General features: G+C 43.6%; 2 protein-coding genes across 2 annotated transcripts; one reads left to right on the forward strand and one right to left on the reverse strand.

The window, feature by feature from the left end:
- LOC109948679 lies at window positions 3,503-6,193 on the reverse strand. Its single transcript, XM_020562374.1, has one exon. The coding sequence runs from the start codon at window positions 6,191-6,193 to the stop codon at window positions 3,503-3,505; it is 2,691 nt and encodes an 896-aa protein (XP_020417963.1).
- LOC109948680 lies at window positions 17,133-17,855 on the forward strand. The gene has a single exon (XM_020562375.1). It carries the CDS (start codon window positions 17,133-17,135, stop codon window positions 17,853-17,855), a length of 723 nt encoding a protein of 240 aa, XP_020417964.1.

Here is a 22,091-nt window from a genome sequence, read left to right on the forward strand (position 1 = left end):
CCCCAAGTTCTCTTCCGAAGGTCCTTCGGGAGGGAATTTAGTTCTCCATGGCGGTTCGGAGGATAACCTGTCGTTCGGTAGGTTCGTCCCGAGGAGATTGGCCTGGGACTCGAAGGGTCGTTGAGGCTGAGAGGGTTTAGGGGCAGTGAGGCGCTTCGTCTTCCGTGCCTGGCGTGCAGTCTGCGGCGCCATTCATCAGGTGACGCGTGGCCAGCGAAATTACTTATGACGGCGCATTGATGAGCCGTTTAGTCTTTCGAGGCGTACCGTTACACCTCTCCCTCTATAATAGAGATGGCTCCGGGCGTAAGGCTCACTTTGCAATTGTGAGTTAGCGCGAGAGCTCTGAGTAGGCGACTTTCGAAGTGGGTGAACGGCAATCCAGGCGATTCTTTAGCGCAGTTTTCGGCACTCGAGGCGATTTCCGAAGATAGTGAACGGCAACCCAATCATCCCATACTACTCAAGGTAAGATACCGTTCGATACCCTTAACTCTCTTCTTATTTGGTTGTATGTCTCCTTATGGCGTAGGCTAGCCGATCGTAAAATAGGATTTTCCTTCGGTAGTCTAGTGGCCATAGGTAGTGATGTAGGTATCGGTAGGATAGTGTGGCACGAGCCTTAGTATCCCTTTCTCTGTTTTGTAGATGTCCAATAGCGAGTCGTCGTTCGGCAGTGAGCCCAACGCTTTCGATGGGGAACTGTCCTCGGGCTGGGATACGTCCAGTGGCGCCATGAGCCTCGGCACCGAGGGTGGAGAAGACACCGATACCGAGTTATTCGTTGAAGAGGTGAACTCCGCTCCCACCCACGGCATCGGCAAGGGGCTCATGACGAGGCAACCGCTACCCTTGGTCGCGATGTACAAGGACGGTACCCGTGTCGGGCCGTTCGAGCACCAGCCTGAGGCCTCCACCTCCGGTCGTAGTGAGGGCACTGCCGGTCCCTCCCGGCCGAGGGTAACTATCGTCCACCGAGGGCCGCCTAGGGTACCGGTGGGTGTGCCCCAGAAGACTCTGTTCGGGGTCGACTACCTGGAGCCCAATAAGATCACCGAACGGGAGTTGGAAAAGATTAGGGCCGAGTACCTCATTCCGGACTCGGTGAGGATGAGGATACCGAGCCCCGTCGAATCCCTCATCGAGCCGACGAACGGTGAAGTGACTTTCTTCACCGACGTTCTTCTGCAAGGAGTTAGTTGCCGTTGCAACCTGCAGTGCAGAAGATCCTTGCCCAGATCGGGTACGCTCCCGGCCAGTACAACCCCAACTTCTGGGTGGCCTTGATGGGGGTGATCGCTGCGTTCGGGATTGCCGAGGAGGGGGAGCCTTCCTACGAGCAGTTCTCGTACTTGTACAGCGTCACCAAGTCCAAGAGCACCGATCACGGCGGCTGGGTTCAGGCAAACTGCCTGAAGGCTTCCGAGCGGGGGCATTTCATTAGCTCGGTGCCGACTTCCCAGAAGTCATGGAGGAATTGCTCTCCGGTAATTGGGAGTCGCCATCGGGAGCACCCCCTAGTTTCTTGGTCCCCACGACATTCCAGACTGCCGGTAGGTTTTCGCACTACCGATCGGTAGACTGGCTTATCTTCTTTCTTTTTGTATTTTATTAATTTTTCTTCGTTTGACAGGCAAACTCAAGCAGCCGAGCCCCAAGCTGAGCGAGATCCGGCAGCTTGACCGAGTGAGGTTGAGAATACCCGCTGCCGAGCGAGTTTATCCGCGCTTCCTCTTCACCGACAACCTCATCAAAGCCGGCCTCGTCGACCCTGCCGGGAGTAAGTAAATCTTTTTCTCTTTTTTTTTTTGTCTTTCGTTTGTTGCCTTTGCTTGCCGACTGACCGAATATTTTTGCCCAGTGACGGACGCTAGGAAGGCTGCCGAGCATAAGAAGATGAACGAGTCCTCCAGGAGGCGCCTGATGATGGGCTGGAGGGCAAGAAGAAGAGAAAACAGCCCGAGGCAGCTTCCGTTCGGCAGCCGGTGTCGGATCCGGAGGACCAGACCCTCGCGGATCGCCTTCGGCAGCTTGATGCCGAGGCTGTTCCGAGGCGCACTACCGATGAAGCCGCTGCGCCGAGGCATCGGGACGTCGAGGCTGCCACCTCCAAGGCTGCCGGCAAGCGACCGGAGACGATCGATCTGGAGGCCGAGCTGGTCCCCAAGCGCCCTCGCCAATCGGAGGTTCCCAGGGCCGTCCTTGCGGTGGAGGACGAGGACGGTCCTTCCGAGGCTGTCACCATCGCCTGCCCGGTGAAAACCGTCCAGTTCGTCAACCATATGATCCTCGGCTCTCAGATGGAGCTGCCGAAGATCAACGAACTACCGAAGAAGTTTCTTCGGGAGGAGGCGCCTTCCGGCTTCAGGCCTCGGTAAGATTGTCTTTCTTCTTTCGTCCTTTATTTTTTTTAAAGTGGGGCACGCTTCTGACCTTCTTCGCTTTGTGCAGGCATCCATGGACATGTGGCTCTGCGTCAAGTCGGCCATCGCTGCTGCCGAGCGCGCCAAGAAGGCGTACGAGGACGGCAGGTCCAAGGTTGCCGAGGCTGGCAAAGCGCTCCAGGAGCACGCCCACCTGGTCAAGGAGAAAGAATCTGCTGAACGGCAGGTGGAGGAGTTGAATGGGCTCTTGGAGGCGGCGCTGGAGGCAACGAAGGATGCCGAGGCTTCCAAAGAGGTGGTGCAGGCGGCTTTGGAGGAGTCGGAGCGGGCGAAGGCAGCGGCGCAGGTGGCCTTGGAGGAATCGAAACGGGCCAAGGCTGCGGAGATCAAGGCCGCGGTTCAGTCAGCTATCCGGGGGTACCGTTCGTCTGAAGAGTTCACTGTCCTTCTGGATAAGGAAGTGGGCTCGGAGATGGTGGACCTGTTGTACCAATTCAAGCGGTACAACCCTGGGCAAAAGCTGAACTTGAACTTCATCGCCGACCCTCCCCCCCTACCGGAAGGGATAACCGAGGAAATGATCGAGGAGTATGAGGGGGAGGGCGCCGTTGAAGGCTCCGGGTCTGCCAAGGCTGCTGCTGGTGACGAAGCCTGAGGGCCTCTTTTAAGATTTGTTTGTAAATTTAGATTTAAGCTTTTATGTATTCAGAACACATTGGTGCCGTGGGCATCCTCAATTTAAAAGTTGATTTATTGTTTTTATCTTCTGTTTGATCAATCTGAACCCGTTTTCAAATTGCCGATCGTACTTGTCGCCGAAAGACTCCGTATAGGATTTATAACGTTAAAGGGGCAGTTCGAAATTGATAAGTTCCGATGGAATCTGTAGGGTAACGATTCCGAAAAACATTTATTGCCGTAGGCCAATAAAGGTGCCGTAGAACGTTAACTCACCCTTAGTGGCTACCGTGGGCTAGCAGAGTAATTTGAAGAGGTTCAGGGGTAATAGTGCCGAAGGCTTTCTATTAATTTCTGCCGAAGGGAAAATACATTTCAATCGGTTTACAATTTTGTCCTACCGTAGGTTAGGTTACAACTTTGTCCTGCCGTAGGCTAGGTTACTTGAAATAGTACTTGAGATGTTCCACGTTCCAAGGATGACCGAGGGTCTTGCCGTTGGGGTCTCTTAGGCGGTAAGTTCCCGATCGAAGGATACCGATGATCTCATAAGGTCCTTCCCAGGAAGGTCCGAGGGTTCCTTCCGTGGCATCCTTGGTTGCTAGGGATACCTTCCGCATGACCCAATCTCCGACTCGGAATGAGCGGTGTCTGACCCTGGAGTCGTAATACCGAGAGACACGTTGCTTGTAGGCTTCATTCCGAAGGTTAGCATGTGCCCGGTGCTCTTCAAGAAGATCGAGGCTTAGAGAGAGTGCTTCTTTGTTAGACTTTGGTGTGAAAGTTTCCGTTCGGTAGGAAGGTTCACCGATTTCCACGGGCACCACAGCCTCCGAACCGAAAGCCAAAGAGAAAGGGGTCTCTCCCGTGGACATTCGGTAAGACGTCCGAATGGCCCAAAGTGCTTCGGGAAGCTTTTCTGGCCAGGCTCCCTTGGCTTTGTCCAGCTGCCGTTTCAGTAGTTTCTTGATGATTTTGTTTATTGCTTCTACCTGACCGTTTGACTGGGGATGGGCCGGTGATGCGAAAAACAAGTTGATTTTCAACCGGGTGCAAAATTGCCTGAAGAGTTTCGAATCGAACTGCCTGCCGTTGTCGGTAATGATTGCATACGGTATACCGAATCGGCAACAAATGTGAGTCCAGACGAAGTCTTCCACTCTTGCTGCCGTTATGGTTGCCAGAGGTTCGGCCTCTACCCATTTGGTGAAGTAGTCAACGGCAACCACGGCGTATTTCACCTGGCCTTTACCCTGTGGCATTGGACCGATCAGGTCTAGTCCCCATTGTGCGAAAGGCCAAGGGCTCACGATCGGTGTCAGGGGTTCGGCGGGGATATGCTGTATGTTACCGAAGCGCTGACATTTATCACACTTCCTTACTAGCGAACTAGCGTCCTGGTGCGTGGTCGGCCAAAAGTATCCCTGCCGAAAGGCTTTGTGTGCGAGTGACTGGGACCCGGAATGGTCGCCGCACACACCATTGTGGATCTCCCGAAGGACGTAGTCCCCCTGTTCTGCCGTAAGGCATTTGAGATATGGAGTTGTGTAGCCACGTTTGTAAAGGACGTCATTGATGACAGTGTACCTTGCCGATCGGTACCTAAGCTTTCGGGCCTGGGCCTTGTCCTCTGGAAGGGTGTCGTTGGTCAGGTACGAGTAGATAGGAGACATCCATGTATCCTCGTACCGTACGGTACATGTTTCGGAGGCTACCGTGCTCGGTTGGGCAAGAATTTCCACTGGCACCTTTCTTCCGATTTTATCATTTATTGCCGAAGCTAGCCGTGCCAATGCATCGGCATGGCTGTTTTCGCTTCTGGGGATCTGCCTGATCTCGTAGGCTCGGAAGTTTTTTAGCAGCTGGTGGGTAGACGAAAGGTAGGCGTTCATGGAGGCGTCTCTGGCCACGAAGTCTGCCTTTACCTGGTTCACAATGAGCTGGGAGTCACTGTGAATCCTGATTTGTTTTGCACTCATGCTCTTGGCTAACCGAAGGCCGACCAAGAGAGCCTCATATTCTGCTTCATTGTTGGAGGTTCGGAAGTTGAATCGGAGGGCGTACTCGATCTTGAGTCCCTCTAGTGTTGTCAGTACCAAGCCTGCTCCGCATCCTTGTTGGTTTGCCGAGCCGTCGACGTGCAGAATCCATACGGGATTTGAGGTGTCGAACCGTTTGGCGTCTACTTCCATCGGCATTTCGATTTCGGTAACCGGCTCGGGTGTCAGCTGTGCTTTTGATGGGGTGAGCTCGGAGATGAAATCGGCAATGGCTTGACCCTTTTCGGCGGGTCTTGGCATGAATTGTATGTCGAACTCTCCGAGTTCGATCACCCACTTGATCAATCGGCTAGAAGTCTCTGATTTTTGGAGTACCTGCCGAAGCGGTTGGTTAGTCAGAACTTTGATCCCGTGTGCTTGGAAGTATGGCCGAAATCTTCGTGCCGAGACTACCAGGGCTAGTGCAAGCTGCTCTAATGGGGGATACCGAAGTTCAGCACTCTGGAGTGCCTTGCTGACATAAAAAATCGGTAGCTCTGCCCTTTCTGGCTTTCGGATCAATACCGAACTGACAGCAGTGCCAGATACCGAAAGGTATAGATAGAGAATCTCCCCAGGTAGTGGTTTTGACAGGAGGGGTGCTCTGCCCATGTAGTCCTTTAAGTTTTGAAACGCTTTATCACATTCGGCAGTCCATATGATATTCTGTTTGCCCCTTTTCAAAGCTTTAAAGAACGGCACACATTTGTCGGTAGCCTTTGAGATGAAGCGAGTCAGGGCCGCGACGCGTCCGGTAAGGCTTTGAATGTCCTTCGTCGTCTTCGGTTTTTCCATGTCGATGATTGCCTTTATTTTTTCGGGATTCGCTTCAATACCCCTGTGACTAATCATGAACCCGAGGAATTTCCCGGAAGATACACCGAAGGCGCATTTCGTCGGGTTCAGCCTCATCCGGTACTCTTTCAGTATGCCGAACATGATTGATAAATTGTGTAGGTGTTCTTCGGCAGTTCTGCTTTTTACTAGCATGTCGTCAACGTAAACTTCCATGATGCTGCCGATGTATTTGGCGAAAATTCTGTTGACGAGCCTTTGATATGTTGCCCCCGCGTTCTTCAGGCCGAACGGCATGACATTGTAACAGTACAAACCCCTGTCCGTTATGAAGGCGGTGTGTTCGCTGTCGGGGGGGGTGCATGAATATCTGATTGTATCCCGAATAGGCGTCCATGAAGCTCAGCAGTTCGTGTCCGGCGGTGGCGTCCACGAGCTGGTCTATCCGTGGCAACGGGAAGCTGTCCTTCGGGCAGGCCTTGTTCAGATCGGTATAGTCTTGGCACATTCGCCACCCGCCTGTACCCTTCCGGACCATGACCGAGTTTGCCAGCCATACTGGATACGTAACCTCCCTGATGAAGCCGATGGTTTGAAGTTTGTCAACTTCTGTGCGCATGGCTTCGTACCGTTCGGCATCATACGAACGGCGCTTCTGTCTTACAGGCTTGTAAGCGGGGGAGATGCTGAGTTTATGGCCGATGATCTCAGGGTCTATGCCGGGCATGTCTTCGTAGGACCACGCGAACACCTCCGAATGGTGCCGTAAGAAGTCTATAAACTGCGTTCGGAGGGCAGGGGTCAGTCTGGTGCCGATTCTAACCCGACGATCGGGCTGCTCTTAGCTCAGGGTTATCGTCTCCAGCTCTTCGGCAGGCTGTGTGTGAGGAGTCGGGGACTCATCTCTTGGGTCGTCAACGGGTCCTGTACCGTTCGGTATCCCCTGTACAGACATGGTCTCGTCGGGGATTTGGAAGGAGGTTGACTTGATGGCCGTGGCGTAGCAAGTCCGCGCGCTTAGCTGATTTCCCCTGACAGCTCCTATGCCGTTGGGGGTCAGGAACTTCATCAATAGCATGTGGGGGGAGAGATGCGCCTTGACCCTGGTCAGTGCCGTTCGTCCAACTATGACGTTGTACGCCGTCGGGCAGTCAACGATGAGAAACTGATCGTATACCGTCGTTCTTCTCGGCGTGGTGCCGAAGGTAAGTGGCAGTTTTACACTACCGACCGGCTGGACCAGGTCCCCAGAGAAACTTAACAAAGGTGTCAACTGCCGGTTGACCTGGCTGTCCTTTATTCCCATCTCTCAGAAAGCTTCGGCAAAAATCACATTCACCGAGCTCCCGGTGTCGATCAGCACCCGTCCTACATCGTAGTCGGCAATTTCTGCTCGGATGATCATTGGGTCGTCGTGGGGATAGAGGATGCCCTCTTCCTCCTCTTTGCAGAATGTGATTGGTTCCCAACGAACTTTCGGGATTTCCTGGTGCCGATTCACCTCTATGCCGAATACCTGAGGAAATTACGCGGCACGCACATATTGCTTCATTGACCGGTTGCTCATTCCCGCGATTGTGGGGCCACTGCTAATAGTGCTTATCATGTTTATCTGCCGAATTGAATTCGGCACCGACGCCGTTGGCTGCCGGGCGATGTACTGATCTAGCTTCCCCTCTTTGATCAACCGTTCGACAATTCTTCTCAGGCTTATGCAGTCTCCCGTATTATGGCTGTTGTGCTGATGGTACCGGCAGAATTTACCGGTATCCTAATTGTCTTGCCGATTGGGTCTTCGTTGATTCGGCTTCGGTATTATTTCTTGTTCGTTCATCAGGACAGCCTCGTAGGTAGTATTCAGTAGGGTGAAGACTTCATTGCCGTGGTCACGATTCGGCAGTGGCGCTCGGTTGTCGTTGCGACCATACCGCCCTTTCCCTTTCTTCGTCGGCTCGGTCGTCTTTTCTCTTATGACGCACCGAGTATGTGTCGATTCTCTCGTATGGTGTCGCTTTTGCCGGATAAGCACTTGGTTCGGCGTCTCCTCGCGGTGCCGAAGCCGCGGGTTTCGAGTTGAAATATTCAGCCTTGGCGTGGATTGCCGCCTGCTTCATCAGTTCGTCGTACGTGCGCCAGTTGCTGCTGTGTACTAGGTATCGGAAATGCGAGGACCGAAGGCCACTCTTAAAGGCGCCGTAGGCTGCCCTATCGTCTATTTCCGGACACCTTGAGTACTCGTGACTGAAGCGTGCCGCGTATTCTCTCAATGGTTCGTCCTCTCTTTGTCGAATCGTGTACAGATCATCGGCAGAGTAAAGACGGTCTGTTTGGATTGTGAAGTGGTTGAGGAAAATCTGCTTCAGTTCGTCGAACGAGTCTACTGTTTCTGGCTCCAACCGATAGAACCAGTTCAGGGCTGCCCCGGTAAGGGAGGACGGGAATAGCAGGCACTGCCCTTCATCGCTTAGGCCCTTGCACCCGATGGCGGACTGAAATGAGTGGAGGTGTGTTAAGGGGTCTTCCGTTCCCGTATAGAACGGTATACGAAGTTGCTGCCTTTCCCGATCCTGCCGAGAGTCTCGGATGCGCCTGGTAAACGGTCCTGGCCGAAGCTTTTCCCACTCCGGTCCTTGGGAGCGGGCGTTGTCGTTTTTCATTTTCTGGATTCTTTGAAAAAGGAGTCGGACAACGGGGTCTTGGAGATTTCCATAGGTTGATGACCAATGGGAAAAATTAGAAATTAATGGGTAAGTGTGGGCCATTAATTGAGAATTTGTTTTTGAGAGATTTGAATTGAATAACATAGAAATTTACATGGGTACATGACCCATGGGAAAAATTGGAAATTAATGGGTAAGTGTAGCCCACTAATTGAGAATTTTTATTTGAGAGATTTGAATTTAATCTCATTGAAATTTTCACGGGTAGATGACCTTTGAGAAAAATTGGATGGTTTTGTACCATTTTTCCTTTTTTTGTCAATGTCCAAGAAAAATAATGAGCAATTTTGATTAACCCACTAATTTTCTAAAATTAACATTTGCACTTGGACCCAAATATGGCTACGAGGATTTTTAAAATTGATCCATGAACCATATAATTGCTCAGACTATAATGAGTGGAAAGTTATAAGGGGTTCACTTTATAGCCATCAGATCAATCCAAGGGCTGGGGAGAATTGAGATAAAGTTTTACAATCGGGTAGTTGAGGAACCCAAACCCCAATTGAATATCCAGCACGTCCGAAAAAGAAGAAGAAGAGGCAAGTTTGAAGTTTGAACAGAAAAAACTCATCTCTCTAAAACCCATATCTCTGAGAAACGGTTGAAGGCAACGGTTAACGACGGTTGAAGGCAACTGTTGAACGCCACTCCGTTCTCCAGACCCTGAAAAAGTATTTAATTTGAGTAGAAGGGGCAAAGGTGTGGATTCCGAAACAGTGAAGGGGCGAAGCAGTGGAAGGGGAAGGAGAGAAACCGTATTCGTTGGAAGTGGTAGGTTCCATTTGTGGAGCAAAGCAACACAAAGACCCCGCACAGACACCTTGCGATTGTTGAATAACTAGCATTTGGTGAGTAATTTATGGAATTTGAGTTTAGGGTTAGAGTAATGGTTTTTCCCAATTTGTACCATCAGTGTTGTTGGATTTGGCATCTCTTCTTTGTGCTTCACTTGCATGTTAATTTTTGCTTGTGTATATGTTAAAAAAAGAATGAAAATCAAGTCAATAACAAGTCAATAACATGTCAATAATGATATGAATAAGATAATGGTGTTGAATTGGAGGAGGCTCTCAAAACCTTCCACATTTGAAGCAGTGCATAGTGCAGATTATCTCTCTGGCGCTAGAATATGTATATATATTTTGAAATAAATATGATTTCCTTTGTTACTAAATTCGCCTGAGAAACATGAGAACAGATGATAATAAACTCATGAATAGAAGTACAAAGCATTTGATGAGTAATTTATGGAATTTGAGTTTAGGGTTAGAGTAACGGTTTTCCGCAATTTGTACCATCAATGTTGTTGGATTTGGCATCTCTTCTTTGTGCTTCACTTGCATGTTAATTTTTGCTTGGGTATATGTTAAAAAACGAATGAAAATCAAGTCAATCACATATCAATAACATATCAATAACATGTTAATAATGATATGAATAAGATAATGGTGTTGAATTGGAGGACGCCCTCAAAACCTTCCACATTTGAAGCAGTGCAGAGTGCAGAGTACCTCTCTGGCGCTAGAATTTATATATTTTTTGAAATAAATATTATTTCATTTGTTACTAAATTTGCCTATGAGAAATGAGAACAGATAATAATAAACTCATGAATAAAAGTGCAAAGCATTTGAAATAAAGGTTGATCTATGACGATTGTGGCTGACTGAAGAAAAAGCTAGAAAGAAAGAAGGATGTGGCAATGACTTAGCAAGCAAATAGCAGAGTAGATGCTTTGCTTTGCTTCCTTTCACTATATTTCTTATTTATTTATTTTGTGTTGTGTATGAGATGACAATAATTGCCATGTGTGTGAAGTGCAGAACTTGCCTAGATTGCACTCACACTCACTCATGCATCAACCATTGATTGGAGTTTAGATCCATAAATAAAACACATGAAATTGTTTGTAATTCACATAATCATTGCATTAACAGGTATTTGCACAAAATTTGTCATATTGCTTTGATGATGTTAAAGCCTGTGATCAGTAATCCCTATGCTCATGTACTTTGTAAAATTTGTAATGTGCCTGGTTCACTAGTTGTGTAAATACCAATGTGATTGTGCAAATACGTGGTAGTATATGTGTTCACGTTATTTCATCTTGTATTTCAGGAAATGGGATCCAACGTGGAGCTGGTATGGCCAGAGTAAGAGGCATATTCATCACGGGTGAACAACTGCTCACTTGCAAATTCGTCTCTAGCTGCAATTCGAGCGAAGTTGAGTGCGGAACAATTAGAACAATTCAAGACATCATGCTTTGGCCATCTTCTGAATATAGATAAGATTCAGTTTAGCGGGCAGATTGTGCATGAGGTTGTGTTGCGTAGAGTAGCGGGGCAGGGTGTGAAAGACTTGGATGGACTGAGTTTCTTAATAGGGTGTGACGTTGCTCAGTTCACTCGTCAGGATTTCTGTTTGATCATAGGGCTTCGTTTTGGGGAAGTGCCTGAAGTTTCCAGCGGAGAGAGTGATGAAATTAGACTTCAGAAAAGATATTTTATAGACGAAGGAATTACATGTAATGCCTTAGAAGAAGCATTTCTGAGGTGCACAGAGGAAGATGACATCTACAAGCTAGCTCTTGTTTACTTTGCTGAGTTAGTGGTTTTGGGAAGGGACAAACATTTGAACATCAATCTAAATTACCTGACCCTTGTAGAGGACTTGGATGCGTTCAACAGGTATCCGTGGGGTTCAGTGTCCTTTGATAAAACCCAAGACAGTCTATTTTCTGCACCAACAAATTATGTGAAAAGCTCTGAAAATGAAGAGGGAAGGGGAAAAGTAAGGTAACGGGAACAAGCCGGAGAAATGAGAAGGGCAAGAAGGATAAGCATGGTGAAGTGCAAAGGGGTGGATGGAGTTTTAAAGGTTTCACGTATGTTTTCCAGGTACATGGTAATAATGTTCATGTCAATTATATTTTGTGAACTTTAAAACTTAAATAATGACTTTTGTCCTGTAAATTGTGTAGATTTGGGTATATGACTTAATTCCTAGAATGGCGAACCTGAATTACTGCAAGGTTGTTGATCCGACAGCTGTCCCGCGTATTTTGCGATGGAGAACTACTACGTCTGTTCTCAAGATGAGAAAGTTGAACAATTTTTTTTTCCAGAGCAAAGAGGTTTGGTTTGCAGCCCTTAGAACTATTTATAAGATTCAATGAAATTATGAAGTAGAATTATTGAATATGACTCTTGTCTGTATTCTGAAACAGTCAGTTCAGTTGCGGGCGCTATGTCCGAGTGAAGAGGAAATGAGACAACCATATTGGAGTTGGCCACAGGATCGCCCTGCTGTTGTCTTGGCAGAGTCAATTCCTTCTTCATGTGTTGACCTTGATGAGTTGAACAAGATGGTAAGCTTGTTGAGGTCTGAGTTGTTTCAAGTAAAGCGGGAAAAAGACGTCCTTGAGTTAAAGGTCATACGGATGTAAAAACTTTTGGACCACTGTTTAGGTCCTCAGTTTGAGCAGGAAGTAAGGAGGGACCTAGCTTTACTGAAAGAGAGGGCGAATCGTTATGTCATCTCACATCTATTTAAGGTGAGGAAATGGATGACATTCAATGGGATGAAGAGTCAAGTAACAGAAATGAGGGAGAGGAAAAGGAAGATGAAGGGATTGAAGGGGGTGAAGGGCCAAGTAATAGAAATGAGGGAGAGGAAAAGGAAGAGGGGGGGATTGAAGGGGGTGAAGTGCAAGGAAAACCAAGTGAGGTAGAGGAAGCTCAAAGGAAAAGAAGTGAAGGAAAGCAAGTGAAAATAAAAAGCAGCAAGGGAGAGGAAGCGCAAAGAAAGAGCAGTGAGGGAGAGGAAGTGAAAAGAAAAAGCAGTAAGGGAGAGGAACTGCAAAGAAAAAGCAGTGAGGGAGAGGATCCGCAAAGAAAAAGAAGGGAGGGCAAGGAAGTGAAAAGACAAAGAAGTGAGGAAAAGGAAGTGCAAAGAAACCAATGTGAGAAAGAAGATAATGAAGTTATGTTGCTTGGCGATGACATTGGCGAGAGCACGGAGGGGACAAAGGTTGAGTTTACTCTCGAGGACATTGATTTGGATCAACCTACAGCTGTGCTATCTTAGTTGAACATTTGGTTGAATGATAAAGGTAAAGCTGTGGAACAAGGGGTCCAATTACGGAAGAGGAAGAGGATCATTCCTATGTGGAAGATCATTGAAGGTAGTGAATTAGTTCCAAAAACTCTGGCAGAGACAACCGGACTTCAGATGTTAGACCCAATGAAGGCGATTCCGCATGATGATCTGGTGAAATTGCTGAAACTTTGTTGGGAATGGCACCATAACCCGAAGTAAGTCCCTTGTTTTTTGAGATAGAAGGCATGAGTGTATATATTTTTTAATTGTTGTGTTCTAAAACTTTTTTATATTCATAGTTTGGTGATGCAATTTGGCAACGTGGAAGCTGATATTGAATTCTTTACTTCCCTCGTCAAAGCTGATGGTTGGCTGAAAGGAGATGTAAGTTTAATTGATTATGTATTTGTTTTAATGTACATAGATTATGAGATTGACAAGAAAAACATGTTGCAGCACATTGATTTGGGGTTGTATCTCATCCGGAAGCGACAACAAGAGTTGGAGGAAGTAGAAATATCGGACTGGACAACGACCGATGTAATTTTTATGGTATGTCATGGCCTTGACCAAGTGCTGTTAATAATTACAAATTATCCATACTTGCTTTGTGGAGGTGTTTAACCATTGATTGTTTTCTATTTCACAGAATCACATTCGTACTTGCTTTGCGGATAATAAAAGAAAAAAAGAGCAGGTTGGGTGGAAAATTAGAAACAGTTTACTGAACGTTGTAAATGGCAAGGTTCCGACGTGTGGGATGGATTGGCAGAACGCATATAAGGTGTATGCCCTTTGTATGTTGACGAAGTACAAGCATTAGGTGGCTGTAATGATTGATCTGGTTTTGTGTGAAATCAATGTGTACGATTCAAAGGTTTCACTTATTCCAGATGAGATCTTAAAGGAAGAACTCGCCCCGCTTTCAATTACGATTCCAAATCTTCTCAACACCGTCGACTTTTATGAAGAAGGTGTTTATGCAAACAATTGCAGCCGAGATTGGTGGTGTCCGTAGCCAATAAAGCGTGTGGATGTTCCACAATAGTCTAATCAGTAAGCACAACTTTTTATTTAATTTTATTACTTTAAATTGTCAATTACGTTAGAATGTCATTAGTTGAATTGATCGAGTTCTTGTTTTGCTTCAGAGGCGATTGTGGCATGTTCGTGTTGAAGTACATTGAGCTTTTGAGCGCTGAGATTCCGTTAGCTACTTGCACCTCGCAGAACATGCCCTTTTTTGGGTTGAAATTTGCTGCAGAGATAACACGGGGAGATGCTTACATGCCATGATATTGGTTGAACTTGGTTTAGGTACATGATGATTAAATAGGTTTTGGGAATGTCCAATTTCAAACTCATGTAAATACACAATAAAGACCTACGGGTCCTTTTCGAATTCTACCTTTGCTCCTCTATTCTTTTTCGTCTTTCTCAATCTTAGTGTATTTTTGTACATAATTTGAGGTTTAAGTTATTGGACAATAACAATTAGAACCAAAATAGTGTCAAATATTATAGCGGATGCATGCTTTCATTTTGATTAGTGTGATACTACGCTACGTTTATTCTGATATTGTGCTAAATGTATATGGAGTTGGATGCAGAGCATAGACAGAAAAATGAAGAAACTGAAATGGAGATGCTGAGGCTTGGTGAGGAGAAAAGTAAATGGATCTGTAAATCTATTGCACGTAGGCAATCTAAATGGATAGGCAGATGAGTTTTTGAAGTTAGACACATGTCATTCCCATACATAGAATGTGCTTATGGTTCCGTAAAGTATTTTTTGATTTAATGAAACAAACTTCTGTGTAATATTAGCCTAACTCCTTCACGACATTTACATAACCTTAACCAAACTGCATTGAATTGGGATTTAAAGACTGCATATGTGAATTGGGATTTGAAGATGGCTTTTTAAGTGTATTACATCATTGCAAAGTGATATGTCATCGTTTATGCAAGCCACCATTAATCGCAATGGGTTGCATCTTAATAAGGTAATTCTGTAAGGGGAATAAGCGGCTATGGCCTCGCCTCCAATGTTTTATTCAACCATGCCCTCTTTATAGAAACACATGAAAAAATGTCCCCAGGTGCAATGCTATAAAAACTCCGTATTGGTTCCGTACCGCCTCTTGGGTTTGAATCCCTCTCTCCTTTATAATCGGTTAATAAATTCGTTGATTTTCTTTTTTTTATTGGTTTTGGGCAGCTCAGTAGCATAAAAGTAATGTATATTGGTGCGTCTATATTGCATCTCTGTTGCGTCTATATTGCTTCTCTATTGCGTGTATATCTTACATTTATTGTATGTGTATTGATTGTTTATTGCTTACGAAGGAAATAAACAACAATACACAGGCAACAGACAAGCAATATACACACAACAGACAAACAATATACACACAATAGATACGCAATATACACACAATAGACATGCAATATACACACAATAGACATGCAATATACATCAGTCCCCAATTACACCAACCATAAGGAAGTCGTATTGAATAGGAAATTAAACTTAACAGTTGTTCTTCCTACTAAAAGAAAGAATAAGGTCCGTTTCCCCCCTTAAATCTTACTTGAGTGGTATTTGTGCCCCCAATAAACATCCAATATTGGAGCAATAACATTCGATATACATGCAGCAAACAATCAATAAACCTTCAATAAACATTCAATATCGGTTCAATAACATGCGAAATACATGCAGTTAATAATCAATAAACCTTCAATAAACATGTAAACAATCAATAAACTTTCAATAAACATTCAATATCGGAGCAATAACATGCGAAATACATGCAGAAAATAATCAATAAACCTTCAATAAACATTCAATATCATGCGATCTATATGCAGTAAACAATCAATGAACTTTAAGTATACGCAAATAAACAATCTATATACACTAAATAATTATGCAATTTTCAAAAAAAATGTATTGTCTTGTTATTGCATCGTATTGGCCCTGTATTTGATTTTATTGTCTTCGTATGATTTTATTTTTTTAAAGTAAGTCTTGGAAAGTTTTTGCTGGGTTTCAAACAAGTAAATGCTTTTGTTTAAATTCAATGCCAATCCACCTATTTCAAGAACAAAAATTACAATATGGGTTTGAAAACTCATTGGTGGTGCGTGCAACATGTCTTTTTGGGGAGAACTTTCACAATCCTTGAAACTGTGCACTTAATTGATCATTAAAAGAACAAATAATATGACAATTGATACAACTAATAAAACTAATACCAAGTCCTTAATGGACTTCAGCATATTCAGCACTGTAGCATCATACGTGTCATATTGATGTTCTGCTTCAGCGGAGGTTACATCAACCCATTCGAATCCATTGCAACTGGTGGCTCCCTAATTGCAGGCATCATATATGCAAAATAATTCAGTCAGAGTTAGACATAGGTTTTTTTTCACCCACATACATATTCTTGAAATGAAAACTTACATAGGAGGTTAGACACTTCCAAAATGGCTTCCCTCAATTTTTATCTGATTTTGAAACCCGAAGCACCATTGTAGCTCCACAATACTGACACCTCTTTGTTTGAGCGGGAGATGAAGACGAAGACATATTGAATCTTCTCACTTGTACCTCTTCTCACTCAGATCTTCTCACTGAAACCTCTTCGGACTCATACCTTCTCACTCATAGTTCTCAGTCATACCCCTTCACTCATAACCCTAAACTTCTCACTCAGCTCTCTCTCATCTCTGCCCAAATCGAATTATATCCTTCTTTTCTGTGTGTGGGTAGGTTGGTCACGATCTGGACACCTGTACCGTCAGAATTGTGACATCTTTTACCCCGAAAAGTAATATAATATTTCACTACCAAATATTAATCTGAAAATTTAGGGGACACTGCTTGAAATATATTATTTTATTTATATTTCATTAAGGCAACTAGTTGGATAAGAATTCATCATCATTGGTTCCATTTTAATAACATTACTAGGGGTAGTTTGGTGTGGGAAAATGAAAAAGTATATGATGGGACCTTCTGTGACTAGTCAGTAATCCATCACATTTGTATCAATGAATTTGATGGCGGGAAAATCCTAAAAATGGCTATGCAAATAGGTTATTAATTGACTTTTTGACTGTCTGACTCTCTATGCAATTTTATGACGTTTTCCCTTCTTTTGTCTTAAGTTTTAGGGTGTTGGGTTCAGTTTCTTTAAAAACGGTCAACTTGGAAAAACCCCAAGTGAAAACACCTTTTCAAAAAACACTATAAACAGAGGCTAAAACAAAACCAAAACCCCATATATTCTCATTTCTCCCCTCTTCCACTCCTCAAATCGTTCCATTCCAAAAACATTTCAATGAATTCGAAACATTTCACTACACTCGGAGGAAAGAGAAAGAAGCATCTCCATTTGGATATGCCCCAAGCCTTCATCCCGGAGTTAGCTTGGTTTAAAGTGATGTTATACGTGGCAACCCAATCATCGGAAGATCTCTTCCGTATGGCATCTGTGTGCCCATTGTTCCATACTTTGGCAAACACTCCACAAGTGTGGAACACCATTTCAATGGCAAAGTACCCAGACCATCCTGGCTGGTACCGTGCCAATCCTGCGGTCCAGCATTTCTTGCAACAATGTAGGGCTTGCGATAACCCTGAGTCGATATTTAGAGAAGCATTCGAAGTGTTTTTCAAGCAGGGTAACGTGGAAGCGTTGTATGGGATGCGCATTGCAGCCACGGCAGGCCATATGGAAGCGGCATATCTAGTTGGACTACTTGGCATGTCCGGAATTGGTCAGTCAAAAGAGGATGCATTAGAATTCTTGTGTTCTTTGAATCAACGTAACAACATTGATATGAAAGGAACAAGGGATGCTTTGAGACAAAGATTAAGCCGACCAATAGTTGCAAGACATATCCTAGATATGTTTGACTATGGGAAGATTAAGTTCAATCACTACAGCGCTTGTAACAACAATGAATGGTGTTTTGTTATTCAAGGCTGGCCTACTGAAGAAAAGATAAATCCTGCCTTCTGGACTTGTTGCAATCGATGCAAATGGCACCGTGAGAGTATTTTTTGGTTCAAGGTGATGCGTGTGTATGTTGTGCGAGGGAATCCATACCCTTTTAATTAGTTGTAGTATGTTTTTACGGTTTTTATGCATTGTGGACTCTTCAGTTCTAGGTTGACTGGCTATGTTGTACAAATGTTGTTTAAATGTTGGGTTTTAATCTATTTTGTCTGGTGTTTGTGCTGTCATAAACCGTTTTATATATAAATGTATAATATATATTATATAGCGGAATTATTACTGACATCATAGACGGCTAAGAATGACATTTTACTGACACAGATATTTTGCACAACTGCAATCTTAATATTTGGTAAACGAACAGGCATGCATGGAGTAAATAGGTGTCTTTTCACCAGTGCTTGGGAATAACATTTTCCCACTTAGCATATCCGAAATGATTTGGTTACAAGTTTCTTAAGCAAAACTTGAACAGTGAATGACGTTGAATAATTTTTTCCTGATGTTGTAGAATGGATGACTTGTATATTTCCATTTTATTTTTCAAAACATCCCTTAAACCTAAAAAAAAAAAAAATTAACAAATTGAAGAAGAGAGAAACCGATTAGCACCAGAAATGGCCTATTCGCACGGAAAATAAAAAAAAAAGTTGGAGTAAATATAATTAACAGATGGACAGGCTAAAAAGTAATATAATAATAATAAAAATAATTTAGGATAAATAATAATAAAATACTAATGTAGCATAACCATGAAACAGGGAATTCAGTAGGAAGATGAAATCTCAATAAGTTCGTAGCAATTTTCGGAACATTATTGGGATTTTTGTGTATTTAGTTATGAATTTTCCAAGAAAAAGTAATAAAATAATAATTTAGGGTAAAATGCAAGGATGTGGCCATGTTGACTGACGTACACTTGTGCAAGTGGTGAAAGGTGATGGGCTGAGATCGCGTCAGGTGTCCTCTTGCAATTATTTTGGCTTTTTTAGTGCAAAAATCTTTGAAAAAGGTAATAAATAGTAGGAAAATTCTAAAAATGCCCCGAAAATTACCCGGGCCTCCTTGTGACGTTATAAAACTAGGGGAACCTATAAATCATCCGCCTCCCAATGAAAAAATCCAAATTGTTTTAGATAACTCACTTTCCTCTTAACCCTAAGTATTTATGTTTGTTAACTTTAACTTCAATAACCTACTTCAACAATCATCTCCCGTTAATATTCGGAATTAATTTTTAAAATGAGTAACCATGAATCGGGGAATTCAACAAGGGAGATTGAGTGTCAATGAGTTTGTAGCAATTTTCGGATCATTTTTCTAATTTTTGTGTATTTAGTTATGAATTTTCTAAGAAAAAGTAATAAAATAATAATTATGGGTAAAATGCAAGGATGTGGCCATGTAGACTGACGTACACTTGTGCAAGTGGTGAAAGGTGATGGGCTGAGATCACGCCAGGTGTCCTCTTGCAATTATTTTGACTTTTTTAGTGCAAAAATCTTTGAAAAAAGGTAATAAATAGTAGGAAAATCCTAAAAATACCCCGAAAATTACTCCGGCCTCCTTGTGACGTTATAAAACTAGGGGAACCTATAAATCATCTGTTTCGTAATGAAAAAATCTAAATTATTTTACATAACTCGCTTTCCTCTTAACCCTAAGTATATATGTTTGTTAACTTTAACTTCAATAACAAGCATCTCCCGTTAATGTTCGGAATAATTTTTAAAAATACGTAACCATGAATCGGGGAATTCAACAAGGGAGATGAAGTGTGAATGAGTTCGTAGCAATTTTCGGATCATTTTTCTAATTTTTGTGTATTTAGTTATGAATTTTCTAAGAAAAAGTAATAAAATAATAATTTATGATAAAATACAAGGATGTGGCCATGTTGATTGACGTATACTTGTGCAAGTGGTGAAAGGTGACGCGCTGAGATTGCACCAGGTGTCCTTTTGCAATTATTTTGGCTTTTTTAGTGCAAAAATCTTTGAAAAAAGGTAATAAATAGTAGGAAAATCCTAAAAATGCCCCGAAAATTACTCGGACCTCCTTGTGATGTTATAAACTAGGGGAACCTATAAATCATCCGTTTCGCAATGAAAAATCCAAATTATTTTTACATAACTCACTTTCCTCTTAACCCTACGTATATATTTTTGTTCACTTTAACAAGTATATTTCCTTAATATTAGTTATATAATTTGTAATAATACAAGAATTAGTTTCCTTTTAGATATAAGGATGTAAAATAATCTGTTTTGTTATAATAATGTACATATATAATAATTGCACATGCTTTGAAACCATCATTGCAACTACGCCTAGAGCTTTGAACACGTCAGAGGTATTCAATAAGTTGTCCACATGCAACTGCGCCTAGAGCTTTGAACGCGTCAGAGGTATTCAATAAGTTGTCCATATGACCCCGCATTGGGAATCAGTAATATATTTTCTATCATGTCCAATCACATAAAATAATGCCATACTTTTTCTGAAAAACCTCACACAAGTCAAGCAATTTTGAAATATTAGTGAATATTTGTCCTAGTCTATATGAGTGATTATATATTCAGTCTGCATTTTTTCACAGTATATGTTCACTTTGAGAGGGATTCCACAAACATATAATATAAAGAAAGAAAGAAATAGTAGGAGATGAACCAGTACAAACAATAATATATAAATGGTACATAATAATTCCATAACCTTGTCACAAACGCACTCACAAATGCTTTTCCATAAACCTTGTCCTAACATATAATTGTTGAGGCCCAAAAAAATCCACGCTTCGGCCCAAATAAATGCTCAGCCCAATGCAATACCTTACCGAGAAGAAACCCAATTTAGGCACGCGAAAGTTCTCCATATGCGCTTGTACACATACCACGCCAAGCAAATAAACAACACGCCATGCTACAAGCTTAAGTGGGCCCAAGCCACGCAAGATGCCCGGGGCTTGCTTGAGTGGGTTGTGGTATGGAAGGTAATAGGTCGTCATGAGGCCCATTAATGGGACGAGAAATGGAGGTTCCAGGTTGCTTGGGAGCCTCGGAACCCAAGCCCATTTCTTAAGCCCAAATATATGGGTGAGCAAAAAGGGAAAATAACCCAACTAAAATTAGCCCAATCAAAGAATAGCCCAACCAAGAAGCCCATCATTCAACAAAAATAGCCCATTTACTTAGTGAACCTTGGCCCATACAATTGCCATAGATGAACCACAAGCTCCAGCACCTAGCTGGAATAGAAGCCACGAAAAGGAAGTTTGAAAGTTCATTGAATAAGGCTGCTGGGAAGTGCCAGCACATGGGAATGGATCAAGTTCCAAAACAAAACACCAGAGAAACCAAGGGATGTTAACATGCAAGCTGCCAGGAAGAGAGACACTCTTCAAACCAACATACACATCCCAACTCCTTCCCTATCAAAACTGGTTACAGGAAAGAGTGAGAAAGAAAGGAAGAAAATGGCTGGAAGTAGAAATCTTCTACGGAAGCAGCCGCAGGAAAGGAGGCCTTGAGCTCCAAAATCCCTGATTTTGTGCAAATAGATAGAGAAAAATCTCACTAAAACAGGAAAAGTCAAGAGAGGAAAGGAAAAGGGAAGGAAAACCTTGCTAAGTTGGGGAAGAAACCATTAGGGTTTCTTGGGGAATGAAGGTTTCCCGCAGCTATAAAAGGAGGTCTCTTCCACCTAGCAAAAACCAACCCAGGCTGAGAGAGCAAGCTCCCTCTCTTACTTGCAAAAATCTAGTAACCCTATTCACTCTTCTTCTTCGTTCTTCTCTGTTAACAGACTATTTTCAGAGTCTGTCAAGCTGCCGGAAGAAGTAATGCCCTTCCTTTACCCCTTTTTAGCCAAGATCATCCTGCAAACCTTGTCTCCCTCATCTTAAACACTCCCATTTCTCCCTAGGAAGCCTTATTTTCCTCTTTGGTGCTCAACTCATGCTGACCTTGCTCCCATGCCACAATCTCCTCATGCTAAGCTAAAACTTTATCTGTAAGCAAGCATAAATCACCTGTAAGCAGCCTTCATTTTCGTTGGTGAAGGTAACCAGAACACTTCCTAAGGCTTTACTGCCCTTTCGAAGTGCTTTTGGGGCTTAATTTTCGAACTCAGGCACAGGGGGCAATTCCAGTAATTTCCCCTTTACGGCAGCCCAGCCTATTTGCAGCTGCCGGAAGAAAAAGACCCCCACAATAATAAATAAAGGCAACATTGCATATGATGCAACCATGTCCAAATCTGATACGTGATCACAAGAAAATGGACATGGCAGCAACATATGACTGAAGTAGATGGGCTCTTTGCATCTTGTGTTATCGT

The sequence above is a fragment of the Prunus persica genome, chromosome G4 (assembly GCF_000346465.2).
Source record: "Prunus persica cultivar Lovell chromosome G4, Prunus_persica_NCBIv2, whole genome shotgun sequence".
NCBI lineage: Eukaryota > Viridiplantae > Streptophyta > Magnoliopsida > Rosales > Rosaceae > Prunus > Prunus persica.

Excerpts from the sequence above, each read along its gene's own strand:
- LOC109948679 (XM_020562374.1), bottom strand. The coding sequence starts at position 6,193 with ATGCCGTTCGGCCTGAAGAACGCGGGGGCAACATATCAAAGGCTCGTC.
- LOC109948680 (XM_020562375.1), top strand. The coding sequence starts at position 17,133 with ATGCCCCAAGCCTTCATCCCGGAGTTAGCTTGGTTTAAAGTGATGTTA.